At 38.6% G+C, this 21,245-nt stretch overlaps 1 protein-coding gene across 1 annotated transcript; it reads right to left on the minus strand.

Annotated features, from left to right (window-relative positions):
- Positions 1-1,261: 1,261 nt before the first annotated feature.
- MSANTD1 (Myb/SANT DNA binding domain containing 1) lies at positions 1,262-20,967 on the minus strand. Its single transcript, XM_056489878.1, has 3 exons — positions 20,555-20,967; positions 10,617-10,901; positions 1,262-1,920 (listed from the first exon to the last, which is right to left on the minus strand). Exons 1-3 carry the CDS (start codon positions 20,806-20,808, stop codon positions 1,680-1,682), a joined length of 780 nt encoding a protein of 259 aa, XP_056345853.1. The 5' UTR covers positions 20,809-20,967; the 3' UTR covers positions 1,262-1,679.
- Between the last annotated feature and the right edge of the window lie 278 nt (positions 20,968-21,245).

Below are 21,245 nucleotides of genomic sequence, written 5' to 3' on the forward strand. Positions count from 1 at the left end.
CTACCTGAATATGTGACAGATCTACATTTGAAATGTGTAAAACTATCTTTGCAGAATTAGAAAAGAAACTTGGCATTTTTCCAATCATGTAGTCACTGTAGTAAAGGTGGGGTGAGGGACAGTTACTTTGTCTATATTTCAGAGCCACCATTTTCTCCAAGTTCAGTCTTCTATTACATTTGCCTTATCCTGTTATGATTCATTAAATGCTGTAGGAATGGGCCAAATTTAGATGTTTAATAATTCTTAATCTTCATACCTGGAAGATCTTCTAAGAAATATTTCCACATATTATTAATTTGCTTGGTGAGTATAACCTTTATCCTGTTCAGCAAGCATAATTAGAGATTAATTTGTTGTGTTAGGGGTTTAAAATATTTTAGCTCACCTTTAGGCAACAACACATTAAATTGTATAGGAGAATGCAAACACCTTCAAAGACAAAGTTTCAAGGGAGGACATTATTCGACAGTGAGAATGGAAGATGGCCTGAGTTCCTTGTACTAATTCTTTAATTTCTATACTGGAATCCAAAGTTTGCTCTTGCCTATACAGTAAAACAGGCAGAAATATGTGGGTTTTCAGGAGAACAGAAAAGGGAAAGGCATATAGGGAATTCTGCCGGCCAATTTTCAAATTGTGTAAGTGGAAGATGATTAAATGCCCGGCTCCATGGAGGAGCCAAAGGCGGGCTGGGGCTCCATCTCAGCTCCCCGGGCACGATCCTCCGAGCCTGCGGCTCCCTCGTGTGGTGCATCCCTGTCCGTCCGGGCATCGGCACAGCGCATCCCTACCTGCAATCAGCGACCGGGAGCCTCTCGCTGTGCTTATTCCCGGTATCCTTTGGTGTCCCAGAGCATACGACCTGCCCAGCAATAAGCAGTAAGTTTCTTCTTTTCCTTTATTTCATTTGATAGACATTATATATATGTATATGCACACAGTACAATACTTTTGTGATAGAGAATAAATGAAAGTTTTCATTGCTGGTTGTTGGTTAAGTCAACAGATTCCAGTTAATAATTAAAAAAAATTAAACGTTTAATATCAAAAGCAACTTCAAGTATCTTCTATACATTTTAGTATTCAGTATATAGTAAGGTTGTTGAGGGGGTTTCTTTTTATATCAAAAATGTATTTGAATAGATTATTTTTACCCTCTTAGAGTACTATTCATATCAGGCATGAAGTTTAAAATTATGTATCTCATGGCCCCAACTAGCTCTTCACAAAAACCATAGGTCACTTATAAAATCAGGCATATATTTCAAAACAGGGTTTAATCACCAGCAAAGTCAAGGTGCAATAACCATGTTTAGAAATGCAGTATTTCATTTTCCTAAAACAGATTAAGCTGCAGTCCTTGATGTGAAGCAATATACAACACCACTGTTGCAAAACAATACCTGACTTAGGCATAAATAGTACTTCAGTTCCCCGAGCTATTTATCCCTTAACCTTTCTGTATAAAAATAATTCAACTTAGGCATATATTGCACTAATTTTATTATACTGGATAGCTCTCACCCTGCATTATGTTTTCTTTGCTGAACTAGGATTATACTAGGGTTTTAATTTCCATGGAAAACCTGGGAATAGGGCAACAGACACACATATGGTGTGCAATAAATGGTTATCTATAATTGCAATAGTAATCTCAGAGGCATTCACAAAGGAAACTACACATTAGACTTGGAGATCATTTTCTCCAGTAGATTCATCATTCTCTCCTGTAACTGTAAGCTTTGAACTTGAATGATGTTCTGCTGATCCAGGATCCTGCGCACTTCCCTGCAGGTTTCTTCCATAGCTCTACTCAACTTCTTCTGTTCTTCCAACATGGCTTCCATTAATTTTAGCTTCTTCTTTTGGAAACTGCAGTTTTGCATTTTTCTTTTCTTAACTGGTCTTTCTTCAGCTCTGAAATGTGAATATTTGTTACACATTAAACTCATATTTATAAAAAGAAAGAACCAAAAATTCGATAGCATATTCTTGGCCAAGCTACAACCTAGTCATATTTTTAAACCCCTGTGTTCTCCAATAAATTCCCTCTCAAGTTTGTGCCAAAACATAAGTATTTAATGTATTAGTGCTTAGTGTTACAGATTGTTAAAAAAAAAAAAAAAAAAAAAAAAAAAAAAAGAAAGAAAGGAAAACATCTCATTGTTTTTAGTGAATTTTCCCTATAGAATACCAGGGTTTTTGTTTGGTTTTTTTTAATCTTGACATATCTTATACATTGAATTTATTATTAATTTATTGCACTGTACTGGAAGAGACATTTGGCTGATCTGGCTATTGAAATTCCAATTTTAAAGCTGCAATAACCATTCCAATCCAGAGAAAGTGCTGCATGGTTACATGTGGTGGTATCTTACAACTTGTTTTTAAAGCATTTAATCAGTAAGGCTGGCCCCACTCCCGAATACAATTCTCAGAATTTGCCCTTGTGCCAAGACACAGCAGTGGCACTGACCACTCTTTTTTCTAATATTCCACCACAAAACATTATAAATTATAAAAGACAGAAAAATACCTGGGGGTGCTGGTTGAGAGTGGCTGACATGAGCCAGGTGTGCTCAAGTAGCCAAGAAGGCCAGTGGCACCTGGGCTGGATCAGTAATAGTGTGGCCAGCAGGACCAGGGCAGTGACTGTCACCCTTTGCTGGGCACTGGTGAGGCCACACCTCCAACCCTGTGTCCATTTTTGGGCCCCTCACGACAAGAAAAACATTGAGGGGCTGGAGCATGTCCAGAGAAGGGCAATGGATATCCTCATCTGAAATATGCAGAGCTGCCATGTGCAATTTGGGGAATACTGTAAGAATTTCCTCTATGCTTTGTCATGCTGGGTTTCTGTTTTGGAAGAGAGATAAACATGGCAATAAAGACAGTGCTCTCAAGGTGTAAAGGACACACGGCTGTTCTAACTTGGGGTGACAGAGCAACAGGCAAAACCAGCCCACAAGTGAGAAAACACACACACAGTTCTGTGTCAACCTGCAGCCTAAGAAGGAATCATGCTAAAATGTGAAGAGGAAGAAAAGCAAGTAGAAAGCACCTGAGAAACCTCCAGTTAAAGCCAGATAACTTCTTTCCTAACTTAAAGTGAGAGACCATGTCTTCATTTACACTTTTTGTAACTCCAGACTGGAGTCCCCAACATCAAAGATATCTGATGATGTGTCTTGAAGTCCCTTGACACAAACAGCAATCTCAGTCATGTTCTGCCAAAAGCAGTATCCCTTCTAGGTGAAATGCAATAATGAGATAGTACAGTTGTGACTAGTTGTCATGTCAACATGCTGCAGATTTTAAGACATCCTTGAATAAGGATAACTTGAACTCTTGAGGAATGTGTTTTTATTAATGTGAAGAAGGGTAGTGGGGGTGAGGTCACTCAGCTGTGGCAGATTTGTATCATAATTTAATTCATGTTCTCATCCTACTTGACAGGCTTTGTGCAGCAGCAACTGTGACATTCAGATCTGTCAGCAGGAGAGATAAACAATCCTTAGCACCTGAAAAGCTTAATGCAAATATAAGAAAAAGACACAAGCCCCTTGACATTTAAGAGTGCAGTGACCCAAGAAAGGTGAGATACTATCTTCTTTGGAAGGTATACAATAAACTCAGCTTTGCAGGTTCTATATAGCACATTTGGGGCATCACATAAATGTGAATAAAATAAATACTGCTGCTGTGCTCAAACTGTGGGTCTGCTCAAACTGTGGGTCAAGCTCACTGCTGATCACTGAAATTACCACAGTCTCACAACCTTGTGAGAATGGGTCTTGGCTAACACTAAATTCTGTTTGTCTCCCCTAACTGTAACAGCCAGAATTACTTCAAATGTGGTTTTCAAAGAGGCCAAGCAAGTGGAAAATATCTACGGCAGTCTAAGGACAATACTGAATTTGTTTCCTTGTTACTCCAAGGTTCCCATCACTGCAGTCACATTCACAGAGAGTGCATGCTTTCTGGTAGGCAGAGCAAGAAACTTTCTGAAATGGTGATATTTTTTTAGCCAAAGTCACCTTTTGAATTTAAACTTTTCTTCACACAGGATTTCAATGTTGGAAACTTGATGGATCTCTATTGTCTTTCCCCTACAGTGTTAAAAGTAGCTGTGGTAAGACCTCTTGTCTTGAAACCAGTACGAACTCACTCCACAAGAGGGCTTGTGTGTTGTCAATGTCAACACTGGTAAGAGTGATCCTTAATAAGGAATGAGAAAGGAAATCTGAGGCTTGTCAATGGGACTGAGATGCACTGAGTATTGTGTGTCTTTCTCAGTAACAGTAGCCACCACTTGGGTTTTAATTTCAACTGAGACAAAAAAAACCAAAAAAACCAAACTAACAAAAAGAACAAATCAATAAACAAATATAAAAAAGCCGAGATGGAGCGATTTATATTGAAAGATCTAAAATAAGCCTTAATTTTAAGAGAAAAGAATCTTTGAAGTGTTTTCCTAGAGTCTGTAGAGGATTTTACCTTTCAGTTAAATCCATCAAAGAACTGTAAGACATGAAACCAAACATCCAAGATAGTAAGTGTCTTGCACAACTCCAGAGAGAAAAGAGCAGCAAATTTTTAGTCTGTCAGCAGTATCTGCAGTCTGCTAATAACAAAAGAAGTACTCACTGAAGAGTGCTAGCTCAGAACTGTGTTTCGGCATAGAGAAGTGCTCCCAAAAGAAATGACACGAGGATTCTTCAAGTCTCCCAAGTACTCTCTACATTTGTTTACAATAACAAACACAACATGGTAATTAGCCTTCATTGAAAAGAAATAAAGAAATACTTATTTCAGAATTTTTCAGAAAGCCCTAGCTTTGGTGATGCTCCCAATCTCCTTTCCTCTCCACTGACTGAAAAAGGTTCTGTGGTCACTCACAAGTTCATAGTAAGGAATTGGCACTTGTGATCTCCTCTTGCAGAATAGCTACTGACAGGGAGCTCTTGAGAAGGGCTTTACAAAAGAAGTCTCTAAAGAATCTAATTTACGAACAAAGAGCACTTGCAAGATGAAACAATGTCCAGTGATGCCCATCCAGTGATAAGTTATTTGAATACTGAAGTGCTTCCTCAGATACTGAACCATCCTTCTTGGAAAGTTCTAGGTGTCCTGGGCAGCATGTCAGAAACCCCTCTCTGTCAATAGTTTTTTATAACAAATTCAAGAGGGAAGCAGGGAGAGGAATTTGGGTTCAGCATCACATAACCCAAGCAGCATCAGTATCCCCAAACAGCTCCAGCTAGGAAATGTCTACTTTGCCAATGTACAGGCACAAGATAAGCAGCAACTGACAGTTGCTGTAGCATCAATCAGTTCCTGTTGCCCTTTCTCCATGCTGCATTCCTGTCCAGCCAACACCTCTGTGACAACAAGGGTGCAGCAGATCCTGACAGCATCCACAAGCTGCTGAAGAGGCACCTCCCTCTTTGCCAAGCCTATCTCTGAAGGTAGATTTTGAGGAAAATCTCATGGGTCTAGGGAAGAAAGCACCTCGAATATAATCTGCTGGAACTCTTCTGCTGGGCTTCCAGTGCCTACAAGAGCTTGGTTTTGGTATACCTCTGACCACATGAACAAAGTGTGGAAGAGCTCTGGCACTGGGACTGCATTCCAAACAGAACCTCACAAAGATATTTCCCTGCTAAGCACTAAAACAGACAGGCAGGGTTCCAAAGAAGCAAACCAAGGGAAAGAAATTGTTCCATCTCACCTAGGGAACTGAGCAGAAATGACTGTGTGTAATGGACATGAGGGGGAACAAAGCAAAACCTCCAGATACAATCAGGCAACATGTTAGGCAAGTCTCAAATGCATTTGCTGTCTGCCTACCTAATACTAATTTAATTCATTGTTCAATTAAAAGTTCCTTGATTGATTGCTTACACTTATCCAATACAGCTTGTTTCAGGGATGTGTGTGAATAATTAGTGAAGCAGGAGTTGAATACAAAGATTTCTCTGTTTATCAGAATGTATTATCTTCACAAAACCCTAACAACAATTCCCCATTTCTGACTGCTTCATGGCAAACAGGTCTCCAGTACCATCAGTTCTTGGAATTTATGGCTTTTAACACCTAAAAGCTGTTTCTCACTGGTTTGGGTTTTTTTTTAGCTACATACAAATTCCAAACAGACTTCCATAATCTATATCTTTATTAAAAATATTAACAATGGTCTGGATATAAGCAATATTAATATAAGAGATTATATGAAGATCTTCAGAGCATAAGGACTGAGGATGAGACAACCTGGATCTGATAAACTAGGCTCATTCAACCATTCAAATGCATTCAGGAATTAATGAGACTCATCCTTGAAGTAAAGCACAGAAAAGAACCACAAAAATGGCTTGGAGTCCGGGCAAAGCACCTTGCTAGGATAACAAGTCTGCATAATAAGTTAAGATGCACTACATAATGAACATAGCCTAAAGCTCAAACTTCTTTGTAGATGATGCCCATTCAGATTTAAATAGCCGTAGCATAATTTTAGAAATAGTAAAGTCTTTGCCAAAAATGTTGTTTCCCAAATTAGCATCATCACCAAGTTTTAATGAACTTCTTTTAATCCATATCTTAGCTAATTCATGTTACCAATTCTTACTTTTTGTGTAAACCTTCTGTACCAAATTATTTAATCTATATTTAAAAATTTAAAAATACCAAAGACAGTACAATCATGGCACACAACACACAACCACCTTGTCAGAAAGCAAAACATACTGAAAAGTTCTACAATATACTGAAAAGAGTGGTAGGTAAGTAGAAGTAACATCTGAAAGTGTCATTCACTAAATTCACATTAGAAACGAGGAACTGGTTTAAACAAGTCTTTGCTTATCACTAGAAAGAAGGGAAGAGTGAATTCTCCAACTTCTGAATTTTTCAGTTCTAGACCAAATATTTAGTATTTCCCAGGGTCAAGCACTTCATAGAATCAAAGAAGTGGAGGACAGCAGAGACAGGGGGCTCTGAGTGCAACGTGCCCTGCTGAGGGAAGGATGGCACAGAACCCTCTCCACAGCATTTCTGTGCTCCACACCAGAATGACCAAATTCACACAATAGCTAACAGGAATAGCTAATAGAATAACACAGTGGTTTTATTATGGTCTTTTAACCTGTGAAAGTAACTCTTTCATCCCCATTTTCAGTACAATAGAAATGGCAGAACACATGAAGTCTGAACTACATTCACAGCCTGTATAATCATGTTCTGTCATTATTTAACTATGAAAACAAAGACCATAAATTAATCCACAGGGTGAAAAAACACTGTTTTCAATTAGATAAAAGGACATTTATAGTGGTGTCAGGAATCTGGATTTTAAAAGTTTAAGCTGCAGTATAAGACTCCACCATATTGCATTGTATTTTATGACCATAATAGAATAAATCTATTATTGTCAGATGTTTTGTACTGTATAACAGTGTTAGAGCAGTCTCAGAACAATACTAAGCAAACAGCAGGTGACCCTTTAAAGGGTTTCCAAATGTTTTCCTCATCTACACACTTGAAACAAAAATTAAAATTAGTATTATCTCACATTAATTGAATTATCACATCCAGAAAAAATTGGGTTTTGTAAGAGGTGCCAAACTCAAAGTTTTTCAAACATAATGCAAAGAACACCAGTTTCAACTATTTTTAGCTTGACAATATGTACATAGTGATTGAAGTACAAAACTTGACATTTTTCACTATCATGAAAGCTAAACATTCAATTGAATTTTTTTTAAAGCTGTAATTTATATAGCCAAGTTGCCTCCTGCTATGTTCAAAGATACTGTGGAAAACACAAAGCTGACACTCTAAAGCTGTGTTGGAGAGTTTAAAGGAATAATGGGAAAGTTTTCAGAAGTTTAAAAGTTATTTAGAAAGAACTCCTGTTTGAAAGATTTTTCCCCATCAATTGTTGCCATAACATCAGGATTTTTATTACTGAAGAAAAAATCCCATAATGTAAGTTGTAAAATATACAGCTGCAAAACACATCTGTATTTTAAAAATAGACATGAGTGTTTATTTTTCAAAATGTGTTTCAAAGTAATTGTTTTGCATAGTCATAAAGTAGAAAAAATAGGGAAATTGAGGACCTAAACCATTTTGATTTCAATTCCCAGAATTGTCCTTAGTTCCTTTTTTGAATCTGTTGGATCTATTGTCTACTGTTCATTGATAAAATAGCCAAGATGGTCCTAGATTTTTTATGCTAATTCTTTTCTCTCTTGTTGGCTGTTTCAAAGTGTTTTTCAAATACAGGATGATGCACTAATTGCTTAAGCTGAAAATTGCTTCCTCAGTTCATAATTTTCCATTAGTAACTCTAAAAGAATTAACTTCCTTGTCTAACCATGGCAGCTCTAAGTGATTTTAACCCATGTGGTATCATTAGCAAGCACTGCATTTACTTCTGGCCAGGAAAGGGTTCCCTGCTCTGCTCTCATTCATCAGCCTAAATGAAACAGGTCAGAGCTGGACAAGCTTTTCAAACCCCCTGTGACTATTGGAATAACACCTTTTCTCTTTCCAGACACATGGCCCATTATCACAAGTGGTTTCTAATTTTTAATCCAATCACAATGCTCACCTGAATATTACACTGCTCTCTCATGTGGTATCTACTGCTCAACTCCTTTTTTTTAAAAACAGGGGAGCTGCATTTTAACTTGTGACTGTGCAACTACCTTGCTGTTAAATGATATGCACAAAGTTCTATTGTGCAAAATTCTTTCACAGTGGAGACTGTGAGAGCATGGCTGAATTCCAAAGTTGTGGAGGTCCTACCACCCTAGAGCTGCCCTGCCCTTCCTCCAGCTCCCAGACCTCCTGAGCCCCCCAGTACAGCAGGGAACAGCAGCACTGTTCACCTGTCCAGACTTGCAGCCACTGAAAGCCAGCCTGTGCCACCACAGGCTAGATTTAAATGGGCTGCAGTTTTAAATTTAGCCAAGTGAAGTTAAGATACTTTTTATTAGAACAGGTTACGTTATTTCCTTGGACAAAGTTAAAAAAAAAAATTAAACCAGGGAACCTGAAGCTGGCTAAAATGGATCATAACCTGAATTTTCCACAGCTTGTGATGTAGTGACTGATTTAAATCAACTTTAGCTGTAAATGAAAGAATCTACATGAGAGTGGGGTCAACCTGCAAACTGTGGGCACAACAAATGTGGGTTTGGGGTTGATTAATTGATCTCTGTGAGGGCTGTCTATGTTCTGTAGTGAAACCTGGTGTGGTGACCTCTGTTCTCTCTTATGGTACAAAAATCTGTGTTGTCTTGGAGTTGTCCCTAAGCTAAAAAAACTTAACATCCAGCATTTTTAAAAAGTCTGATGTTAACAAGCAGTCAAGTGAATAAACTCCACAATGTTTGAGGAAATGTGACCTTCTAATTAAATATTAAATAATGTTATTGTAAATCCAATTGGGACTAAAGTTATTGCATCTGAAATGTGACTGTGGAGTTCACAAATCCCAAAGTAAAGTGAGTTTGTGTATCAGGAATATCAACTACTTACAATAAACTAGGATGAAAAAAAAAATTGTTGCTTGTGAACAAAAAGGTTGCTATAGTTCAAAAGTTATGCACCCTAATAAATATTCATTGCCAAAAAAAGAAAAAGTTTTTTAAAATAATCAGCTATTTGCTTGAATGACTGAGTGAATTTACCTTAGTTTTATTTATCCAAGAGTGGGTCTGGAAACAATAATTCAGACTTGTTCAGTTGGTTCTTCTTCCAGCTTAACATCTTTACAGTTGCATGACTGACAGGTAATTTTACTGTTACAGTTAAAGCCTCACAGACTCATGATAAGGATCTCTAAGATCAACTTTTTTCCTGCCAGAAAACTGTAATCAACTCTTATTTCACACCACTCTGGATGAAAAATGAGACCTAAAGTCTAAAATTTGTATCAAGAGTACAACCCTGCCTTTTGTTAAAATGCTGCCTTCCAGGGAACTCCAATCATATCCAAAAAAAAAAAAAAAAAAAAGAAAAGAAAAAAAAAAAAAAGAAAAAGGAATCACATGTTTGCATCTCAAACTAGCATTTACTTTGAAAAAAATTACATTCTCAATTGCATTTAAAGTGTTACAATGTACTTTCAAACTGCACAGGCAGCTTTTCAGTGTCCACAGAAACATTTATTTTGCATCTTTTCACCATTTAAATAATAACTGAAGCCAGAGAAATTTCATACTCATATCAAGAGCAAAACTAGAGCAAGCCAAAAAATCATCTAAGCAGTATGTTATATCTCTGATTGCACTGCAGGACTCCCTTGAACATGCCTGTACTCCTTTTATGAACACTCTCCCTGATGTGAGCCGTGACATGCATGCTGAGTTTTGGCAATAATATACAACTTTTTGCCCAGTTCTCCTACTCCCTTCCAGTCTTTCATAAAGGAATAAAGAAAATGCCCTAATTCAGCAAAGTGGCTGAGATTGGGGAACAGAACTCATTTGTGATTTACAGAAAAAAATACAAGAGCTGTTAGAGAAAAATGTGTGAGGGTGTTCCCTCTACACAGCAAATTCAGTTCATTCTGCAAAATACTAAAAAGAGGGGAAAATAGATGCTACCTCAGCTTGTAAGAAAGCAAGCTTGATGAGCTCTCTGAATGTTCATCTTCAAAGCATTCTTCCCTTCCTTCATATGTAAACTGGTTATATGGCAAATACAGAGGTGTAGACTTAGCTGATGGAGACTGTGAGGCCTCTGTCTGTGATGTAGAAGGACCTGGTTGCTGATTTTCGTGCATTTTCACATCACTGTGGTCTGTCACTTTGGATAAGATCCTATCAATGGTTTTGTAGTAAGGCCAGTCAGGTGCCACAGTTTCACTGTCAGTCATGCATTTTAATTTCCTGTAAGAAAAGGCACACAACATTAAAGCTTGTTTTCCTACAAAAAGCACTTTTCATACAGATCTATCTCTAAACATTTGTTCTGGTCACATTTAGGAGTCAAACTGAATGCTTTTAACGAGAATAAAATTAGGCACTTTTCTTCTTTAACTTTCATTGAAGCCTTTCAGGTTCTTTTCCTAGGTTTGACCTGTTACAAAAAGTTGCATGAAAACCCCAAATGAAATTCAATACAAATAAAGAACAGTATAACTTCTAATGGAAACAGGGCTGTGTTGGTGGTTGAATAATTTTCTTTCCCTTAAAGAATATCCAACTAACCAAACTGACAGCAATCCCTGACAACTGGACTAGGCAACACACTACAGCCTTTACTAAACTGAGGGCAGCCCTGCACTTCCATGCTTTGAAAAATGAATATTTATTTTCTGTAATGAATAAAAGTGGCTTTTTCTAATATTGCCTAAAAACCCTGAAATGCCTTGGTAAATATCCCTGTAACAACCATGAGATACAGACATCTGTTCATTTGTTACAGAATAAAGATCAGAGTAGGCAAAAGTACAGAGTTTCATTAATTTATTAAAAAAAAAAAAAAAAAAAAAAAGCAACAAAACAAAAACAGAACACAACTAAAACAATTAATGATGCATTAGAAACAACATGCACAAAAACATTATGATTACATTACACTGGACTATTAACCATGATCTTGTCTTTCACGTGTATCTTATTATGAAATTTATTATTCCATCCTCAGACAAGTTTGTTGCTATCCCAGTAGTTACCCAGTGCTATTTTATTTTCTTTTACTAAGAAATATAAAACTGAGGTATATAGTTGTAGTATACATCCCAAAGAAATTCCAGAGCCCAACCAAAGCCCAAACTTTCTTTTCATTTGCCTCTCCCAGTTTAGATCTTGTTACTCTAAATCAAAATCAGAAAGGGAACACAACAGGAAAGGCAAGAACAATGAAAATGTCCCATTTTCGTAAACCAGATTTCATTCAAATGAACAAAAAGCTGAACCAAATCTGATTCTCAAAGCTAGAGGTTTGCATTTTTAGGAAAAAAAAAAAAAAGAGATTAAAACTATTCCTGGACACCTGGCCCACCCTTTTTTTCTTGAAGCCTTTCAGGTTTTTCCTTCTCACAATCCATCCTGCCCACACCAGTCCTGCAAAGGGTAGAATTAAATAACATGTAAACATGAAAAAAATGGTGCCAAACTTAAAAGTGAGAACTTGAAGTTCCTCCTTTTAAACCACTGTCAGCCTAGAATAAGGGGAAATCCACTAGTGAGAAAAGAAGGCAGTAAGATTTGCTTAGATTTTAAAGCCATTTAAGGATTCTTTTTTCCTTGTCCTTGCAAGGTCTGATGAGCTTTTCCAGCTATTTAGAAATGCACATCATAGTCCTGCAAAGCAAAGCCTCACAGCCATCCATATTTTTATGCCCTCTATGCATTCAAAATTTTAATTTCATACATATTTCACAACCTACTGCTGCAATTTCATAGTCAGAGAATATTAAGCACAGCCTACAAATACTTGCATATCCATCCAGCACAGACAGAAAATAGCTAAACACAGGCCTGACAACAACCATCAATTAATATTGATTATTTTTAGTTCAATTGTTGAGGCTATTTGCATGAAAAACATATCAATTATGCCACTATAAACTAGGAGCCAAACCTACATGCCACATTTGTCTGCCTGTGTTGAAACCCCCAATGTGTTCAAGCTTTGGGGTTTAAAATTGAATTGCAATTATGCAGTGCATTCTCTGTGGTCAGTCATCCCCACAGGTGAGATGGCAAAAGCCAGGAGTGACCCCACCTCAGCCAGGGCACTGCCAAGCCCAGCAGCTGCATTCAGACCTCATGGGACACGGTTTGAGCCTAGAACTGCAAATCATTGTGTCCAAAAGGGCAGGGTAAGGTAAGAGCTGGAACTCTGCTGGCTGCTCTGGGAACTCATATTCAGCCTAAAGTCAGCCAGGAGCCCCAAGTCCCCAGCAGCAGAGCTGCTGCCAGCCAGGCCATCCCAGGAGGAGGACGTTGTGTTTGTCCTTGTTGGATTTGGTGGGGTCCCCTCAGCCCATTTCTGAGCCTGTCTAGGTCCCTGTGAGTGGAGTCCTGCCCTCACACGTGCAGACTGCAGCCCCCAGCTTGGATCATCTGCAAAACAGTGAACATGCACTCCAGCTTTGGATTGTTGATATTAAACAGGGCATGTCCCAGTACAAAACACCTGCAGTCCTCACTGGGAAAGAACCTCTAGGCAGAGTACAAACCATTAACAACTGTTCTGTGCCCAGAGATACAGAGACTTTTCTACCCAGCTGGTAGTCCTTCCATCTGAAGTATAACATCCCAGCTTGGATACAAGGATGTTCTTGGAGACTGTCAAAAGGGTTTGTACTGTCAATACTAAATACTGTCAGTAATAGCTATAGATAGATAGATAGATAGATAGATAGATAGATAGATAGATAGATAGATAGACAGATAGATAGATAGATAGATAGATAGATAGATAGATAGATAGATAGATAATTTTTTAAAGGCTCTACCCTCATCCACAGATTTAGTCTTTTAAAAAAGAAAGCAAGCAGATCAGTCAGATGTAATATGGTGCTGGTAAATCCATTTTGGCTATTCCCAGTCATCACCTTCTCCGTTACATGACTGGAAATTTCTCCAAAACTTCTTGCTCAATGATCTTCTAGGGAGCTGAAGGGAAAAACTCTTAATTCCTATTCCTGCCTTCCTGAAGATTCAACAGCCTTTTTCTGGTCCCTAGAGACCTCCCTCAATCTGCACAAACTTTCAGAGATGACTCCTAATTCAGTTCTTTTCTACTGCTGGTATTTCTCATAACTCTGCTGCAAGCACACCCAACTGAGACATCTGGACAGTAAAGGCTGAAATAAAGATACCAAGTATCCCCAGGCTCATTGCTTTCATCTGCTGTCATTAAATCACCCACCCCTGTGGTGATTTTTGGGGCAACTCTGGGGGATGATGACATTAAGGGCAGTCCTACAGGGAAGAAGTTGGGGTGCTGGTCAATGAGAGGCAATGTGCTGGTTGCCCACAGAGCCAACCATTCTCCTGGGCTGCAGCAAAAGCAGCAAGGCCAGCAGGTTGAGGGAGAGGATTCTGCCCCTCTGCTCTCCTGAGACCCCACCTAGATGGCTACAAAAGCACTGAGAGGGCTGGAGCAGCTCTGCCACAGAGACAGGCTGAGAGAGTCAGGGCTGGTCAGCCTGGAGAAGAAAAGGCTCTGGGAATACCTTAGTGTAGATTCAGACTAGATACAGAGAAGACATTTTTAATAAGAGTGGTGAGCCCTGTGATGGAAGCTGTGGGTGCTGCATCCTGGCAGTGCTCAAGGCCAGTTTGGATAGGGCTTCGACCAGTCTGGCTTAGGGAAGGTGTCCCTGCCCATGGGAGGGAGGTGGAAAGAGATTATCTGTAAAGGTCTCTTCCAACCTGAGCCATTCTATGATTCAATGGAAAGTTTCCAGGAGTAGATATTTGCCTGAGTAGGTCAGTACCTTTTTGTTGTTTGAGCTCAGCTCTGTACCAGAACCCCCCTTTTTTTACAGAACTATGACAATTTTGAAGGAAGAGCTGTTACTGTGTGCTCACAGAGCAGTAGAGTTGCAGTTATATAAATGCAGGTATTTATCTGGCTTTCAATGCATTGAATGAATACTAATTCTGCTTCTGACTGCTTACCATAGCTCTGAGCTGAATAAAAGGGATCACTACCAGAAGGCAGACAAGAGAACTGTGTTAACTTAAAAGCAGCACTAGCAGCAACCATCTACCTGTATGGAGTCTGGCTCAAACACACAGAAAAAAAGGATGAAACAGGGGGAGAGATGAGAAGATAAGGGGAAAGGGAGTGTCAGTCCTTTGGAAGAGAAGTAGAAATGCTGCAGGTGGAGGTAAATAGGGAGAACATTCCCTGCAATAGTGTTGATGGCTCAGCTTTCTGGTAAAAACACAGCAAATAGCTACCTTCATCATACTAATATCAAGTTCCAGGATTTACTGACTTTTAAATATTTTTTTCTACAACTGCCAGAAGTCCAGAAAACCTCGTGGGACAGCTGAGAGCTTTTGCCTGCATTGAGGTAAATGTAACTCTGGAGAAACTGGAGTCTAAAGCAGAGTTGAATTTACTGCCCTCAGTCATTAGTGTAACTCCTCACAGCAATTTTAGTTGCTTCCAAGAGACAGAGTTGGAGTTTTGTTTGTTTTAACGAAACATGAGGATGTTAAAAGAAACAGGACAATACGAAGGCTGGAATGCAATAGTCCAGAAAGGAGAGAGCAAGATGAGATACATTAACACTTTGAAATTGGGCACATCACTGCTGAGCGAGCAAGCCCGGCAGGAAAAATGAGGTAAGAAACAGAGGTAAGCAAGAAAGTCAGCAGAGCTTGCACAATAAATTCACACTGAGTTTATCTAGACTTGTTGCTGTTTCATGAGGCTCTATTAAAATCCAGCTGAGAGCAGAGGCAACTCTCTCCAAAAACTCAGGGATCAAAGTCAGATTTCCAGTGGACAAATACCCAAAGCCTGCCAACCGAGTTAATTTGAAAGGTGATTTCTTGTCTTATTCCAGAGAAGTGAATAAATTAATGGACTTTGAGATCCCACTGCCAAAATGCTCCACTGAATAGACTGAGACAACTGTTGAGTCATTTGTGCTGCCATTGACCTTTTTTCAGACTTCATTCTCTGTGCCTATTAATCCACCTTCTAAAATAAAACTATCACAATATTATGTTCTAAAGAGTTTTTCTTTTAAATCATCATTATTTAGTCAGCAAAAAGCAAGCAATCTATAGCTTGCTTCAATTTTTTGGACTTTTCTCAAAGCAGCATTGCCTTTTTTTTATTATTATTGCAGCATTTGATACTACTACTTGCCTTAAGGAATGGATACAAGATCCATCTCCTGGGGTTTCTAGGAAAAGCTTTCAAAATAAATAATAAATAGCAACTGTTTATGAACCAATCAATGGTGAGGAAAAGAAAGATGATGAAAGTACAATACTGAGTTGTTCATCTGCTATAAATTATTGAAATTAAAGAGAAAGATAGGAAAATACTCAAATTCAACTTTTTGCAGTAATTGGGCTGCACTCATGTTTTATCATTTGCTGTAACAGAGGTCAAATTTTCCAGTTACATAATGTCAAAGAGTATAGCAACGGATTACACAAGCAAAAATGTTTAATTGCTATCATGTACACATGAAAATAAAAAATTAGACTACTCTTTCATTCAAATCATGAGACTGATTCAAATTTACCAATCATTAACATTAATTGACTGTGATTCAAATCAAAGCGCAACAGCTGCATCCTGTTTTCTAGGCTTTGGGGAGGGTGATGTTTTTGAAAATAATAAATTTGCATTCACACAGTTCTTATTTTTAAACATCAGAAGGAATCAGTCAAAACTGTGGGCCACTGTGCAAGCTGTGCAAACCCTTTTTATAAGGCAGTGTGTGTTGTGTCAGTGGCAATGTTACAGCAGCAGTCACCGAGCTCTGTGACACAGCGAGATCAGCGCATCAGCAGTGACAGGACAGGGCTTTTCTGAAAAGGAATAATTACAGTTTCACTCGAGCTGATAGCCCTGAGCAGGCTGCACAACACAAAGAACTGGGCACATACTCTAAGGGATGCTAAACCTCAAGAGCTGGAATGCTAATCTCAGGAAAACTTTTGATGACAGCACATCTGAAATCTTAACTCAGAATTCCAGGAAGCTCGCCTCAGCCCTTCCTTCTTCCAGGATGGATAAATGGGGAAGTTCATGCAGCTCACCACACAGGTATCTTTGAAGTGGAACATTAAAAACCTGGTGGCTGATTTATCCACAGCAGATTATTTCAGATTTTACAGCAATCCCTAAAAGCAGAACTTTACTCAAATACAGGTGCAGAAAGAATTTTCCTTCCACCTATGGTGCTGTGCAGAATTTTCCACCCAGTCAATTTCCACGGTGGATGAAATGGTCTCTTAATATACTGAGACTCCAACAAGAATTACTTCAGGTCAGGGTATATTTTTCCCTGATTAGTTTCCTCCAAATGCACTTGGACTGCAATAATGCAGAGGAATACAGGAACCACTGCCAGATCAGTCCATCGTCTCACTCTCTTCTCACAAAGGTCAGTGCTGAATACTTCAAGAATTTGACAGACAGGTTTTGAGGGCACATTCAGCCATAAAAACACATGATTGTTTTTCCATCAATAGCCAGTAATATCCTGAAACCTGCTGTCTTTCATAACTCTACCTAATTGGAAGACAAACAACATCTGTTTTTTTATTTAATAAATCTAATCTTTAGTAAAAATAATAATAATACTAAAACAACCTGCTGCTCTCTTGGTGTCAATGATTTTCAGTGGCAATGAGTTCCACATGCTTATTATGTAGTGCAGTACAGATTTATATGACTTTAACTAGTTTTACATTTCTTGCCTTGCAATTCATATAAAAAACTTCTTGTATTATGGCAAATAAAATATCTGCTTTACATTCTGAAAAATAGTGCATATTTTTATACACCTCTAAAAATCCTTTAGCATTCACAAACTTTTCCACTTCTCTTAATAAAGTTTTCCATATCTCAGTCTAACTGTTCTCTAAACATCTTCTCATTCTCTTGTCACCTTGCTGAAATATAGGGCAGCGAGAAATAAACACAAGGATTCAAGGAGGAAATAATGAGATAAAATAGATTTCTGTTTGGCACTTTAATACCTGAATAATGTTTTCACCTCAGATGTGGAGGAATGAAATATGATCACCCTAAAATTGCTTATGTGAGAGATGCTCATGCACACTGAGCTACACCTGAAGTAACTTTACCTGGCAGCACAAGATCCCACATGGGATCCAGACACGCCCAGAACCAGGGTGAATACCTGGGGTGGGAGCCCCTTCTGAGCCCCCTGCCTCTGTACAGCCCCATGGAGGCTGCACTTGCTGCAGCAACTGCAATAATTATTGGCCAAGGGCCACTCCTTCCCTACTTACACATGTGTTTGTCTGACTTGGACACCTTCTACTCATAATGAATGACTTGCACTCAGCAGAATAAAGAAAACAGTATTTACTGAACTGCCTCTTAGAATGCCATGGGATCCTCCAATTGGAGAGCACTGTTATAAACATGTTCACTGCTTTCTATTTCAGAACCTTATGTGTTTCAGATCATCAATATCTGTTTCAACAGATGTCCCAGGCTAAGACATGCCAGTGACAGCACTTTTAAAACTGAACTTTGTCAGAAAGACTGGTAGAAGTATTCAAGTACTGCTTTTTCTTTTTATGGAAAATATACACATAATATGTATTCATCCATATATGTATGTGTAGTAATTTGTAGGACAGGGGTTTTATGTTCCTTTATGAAATTGTGACACATAGCTAAATAATATTATCTGATTACAAAGTATTATCTCAAAATAGAGCACTTTCCCACTTTCAGAATTTTCTTTTCCAGTTTGTGCCACAGTGCAGCAATGATGCTCAGGCATATAGTGATGTAAAGCATCTTTCTCCAGTGTCCTGCAGGCACCCAAACGTAGATTAAAACTCGGCTGCCTCACAGCAAAGGCAGCAGTCGGTGGCCACTCACATCATTTACAGTTTCACCACAGCCTTCCCTTTTCTCACACAACACCCAAAGCTAGAAATTGTAACAGCTTCTGCTTGTCCCTGTCCTCCATCCCACCTTACCTCGACAGCAAAGCACACAGGCGTGTGAACAAACAATAAGATGCATTTTATATTCCAGAGCACAAAATGAAACAGCTCTGTGACAGCACAAGGCAGTTTTTAACTCTCCTAAATTAGCATCTCAATCAATAAGCAGGGAGCTGCCATGCACTGCAAAATAGAAAAACAGATTGACAGCATGCAACAGAAGCAATCATAGAAGTTCACAGAAATAGAAGGATATTTCTTAAAAGTGCAGTTTCTCACACAGTGCATGTATGCGAGTGATTTTATTTCTTCCCTTCCCCCAGCGCAACTTTAAAGTAAAAACATTAATTAGGGAAAAAAATGAGACTCTCTGATTGATGACAACACTGTAAATTTAGAACAAAGGCTGACAGAAATAACCTATTCCACTTGGCAATTACAGCACTTAACTATCGTGCAGTGTTGCTGCTACAGACACCTGTAAAATCTCAGCGCCGCGAGATGCAATTCCCAGCAGGGAGGACTGCAGATTTAGCAGACTAAGCAAAAGCCTGGTAGCCAGCAACTCCCAGCTCCTAAATCTGCATCCGAGTGCCAATTGCTGGCTGATGCTGGACACAAATTTTTCTCACTTCCAGCTTCCTCATGTAAGGTCTGGGTGAAGAAAACTGTAGGGATTACAGCAGGGTTGGTAAAACATTTTGGAGATGTTAGCATTTGCCACAAAACATCGGGTTTAATATTATGGCAGATGATGTTAAACATTCTGCTTGTGGATCGTAGAAATGTAGAAGGGCATTCAAAGTTAAGGGGTTTACAGGATTTTCCCTAGTTTTCTATTTGATGAGCAGTCTCTGCATTAAATACAGTAAGGGTGCCTTACAGAAAAGCGAGCAGTTTTAACATGGTTGCCTGCTGTAATAACCTTTTTTATTATTAATATGAGCTTTGAGGAGAGATTAAATAAAAGAGTCACATATTTGATTTTCTTGCATTACAAGCACCTAGCTCAAATCACCACTCAGGATTTCCAGTATGAGGCAGTTTGTGCTTCGTAGAGATAAGAATTTAAAAAAAAAAAAAAAAAAAAAAAGAAAAGGAAAGGAAAAAAGAAAATGGAAATATTTCTGTTAAGTTCTAATTATTTTTCTCCCTGCGAACAACAAATCCACAAATGCCTCACATTTTCTGGAGCCAACTTCCCCTCCTGACTGCTTGCCTGTTCTTTATCATCCCCTCATAGACACCTCCGCCCTCCCCCCGGCTCCTTTGGAGCAGCATTGACGGTGCACATTGATTCTCTCTGCAGATATAATAGTTCTCTCACTGCTGCTGCTTGTAATTATAGCAAAGTGTGTCACTCAGTAATAAGACATTCAATTTTTCTTGGCCCCGTGAAGTGTAACCCTTCAACTCACGAGACCAAAATCGAGGAGCATCAGCCCCCCCCCAAACATTATTCTGCTCTAGTTTTCTTTCTTTTTTTTTTTTTTTTTAACTTTGCCTTGCAATCCCGATCCTCGGTGGCCACTTGAAACTGCAGGAGTTTCACTGCAAGGAATTGGCTGCCAAGCTAACACAATCAGTCCCCTCAGCAAAGAGCAAAAAAAAAAAAAAAAATCTCTTTTCCCCATTAAATACATTTCCATCCCTCTGCATCATAACAATGCCAGCTAATTTTAAAGAAACAAAGTTGTCCCAGAGTTTGACATGAAATCGGGGGAACAAATTAACAATGACGTAACAGCATTGGCAAGAGAGAATTTTAAAAGCGATATGAACAATCTTTAATCTTTTATCGACAGATTTCCTCTAGGAGACTTCTTTCTGAAAGGCAAAAATCACTGCGCCGTCCCTGCTAAAATCTCTTAAAATAAAAAGAATTAACTGAAGCTTACCTGTACTGGAATGTCATATTTGTAATTTTTATCTTTATTTCCTCTCCGTGGCGAATTTCTCCAGTCATTTCAAAGAGTTTGTTAGCCATTTTCTCATAAACTTTGGCATTCCTTTTAGTTTGTTTCAGCTCATCAAAAAATTCTTCCCAAACCAGCATTAAACCTCTCATTTCTGCATCAGTCCAGTTTCTGGCCCTCCTGTGTTTCTCAGTCTGAGAAGAGACAATGTAACTGGGAATTTCTGCTGCAGCCATTGCTGACTGACCTAAAAGGGTTTTAAAAGAGGACACTTAATATAGATTGAGTTTTTAGTTTAGGTTTTTTGTAGTGCAAGACATGCATATGTGGATAAAGAATTTGAATGACAACAGAACATATGAAACCTTTTTGCAACAGCTTGAAGCTTGAGTGCACAAAATGGGGCCTACATCTGACAGGCAGGAATTTAGTTAAAAGCTTTTAAACAGAGAAACGTCATTTTGATGTCACGTTTCCATAGCAACAGAGCAACTGCATAAGCTACAACAACAAAAACCTTTTAACTGAAAGCCAAAGAATCAGGACAAAGTTGACAGGCCATCAATATTAAAGCTTTTAAACACTTTAGGTTTAACAAAAAAAAAAAGATCTATGCAGCCTTTGAGAAGCTACTTTTAAGTTTCTACTTCTTTTTTAGCTTTCCCTTACCTTT

The sequence above is a fragment of the Oenanthe melanoleuca genome, chromosome 4 (assembly GCF_029582105.1).
Source record: "Oenanthe melanoleuca isolate GR-GAL-2019-014 chromosome 4, OMel1.0, whole genome shotgun sequence".
Taxonomy (NCBI): Eukaryota; Metazoa; Chordata; class Aves; order Passeriformes; family Muscicapidae; genus Oenanthe; species Oenanthe melanoleuca.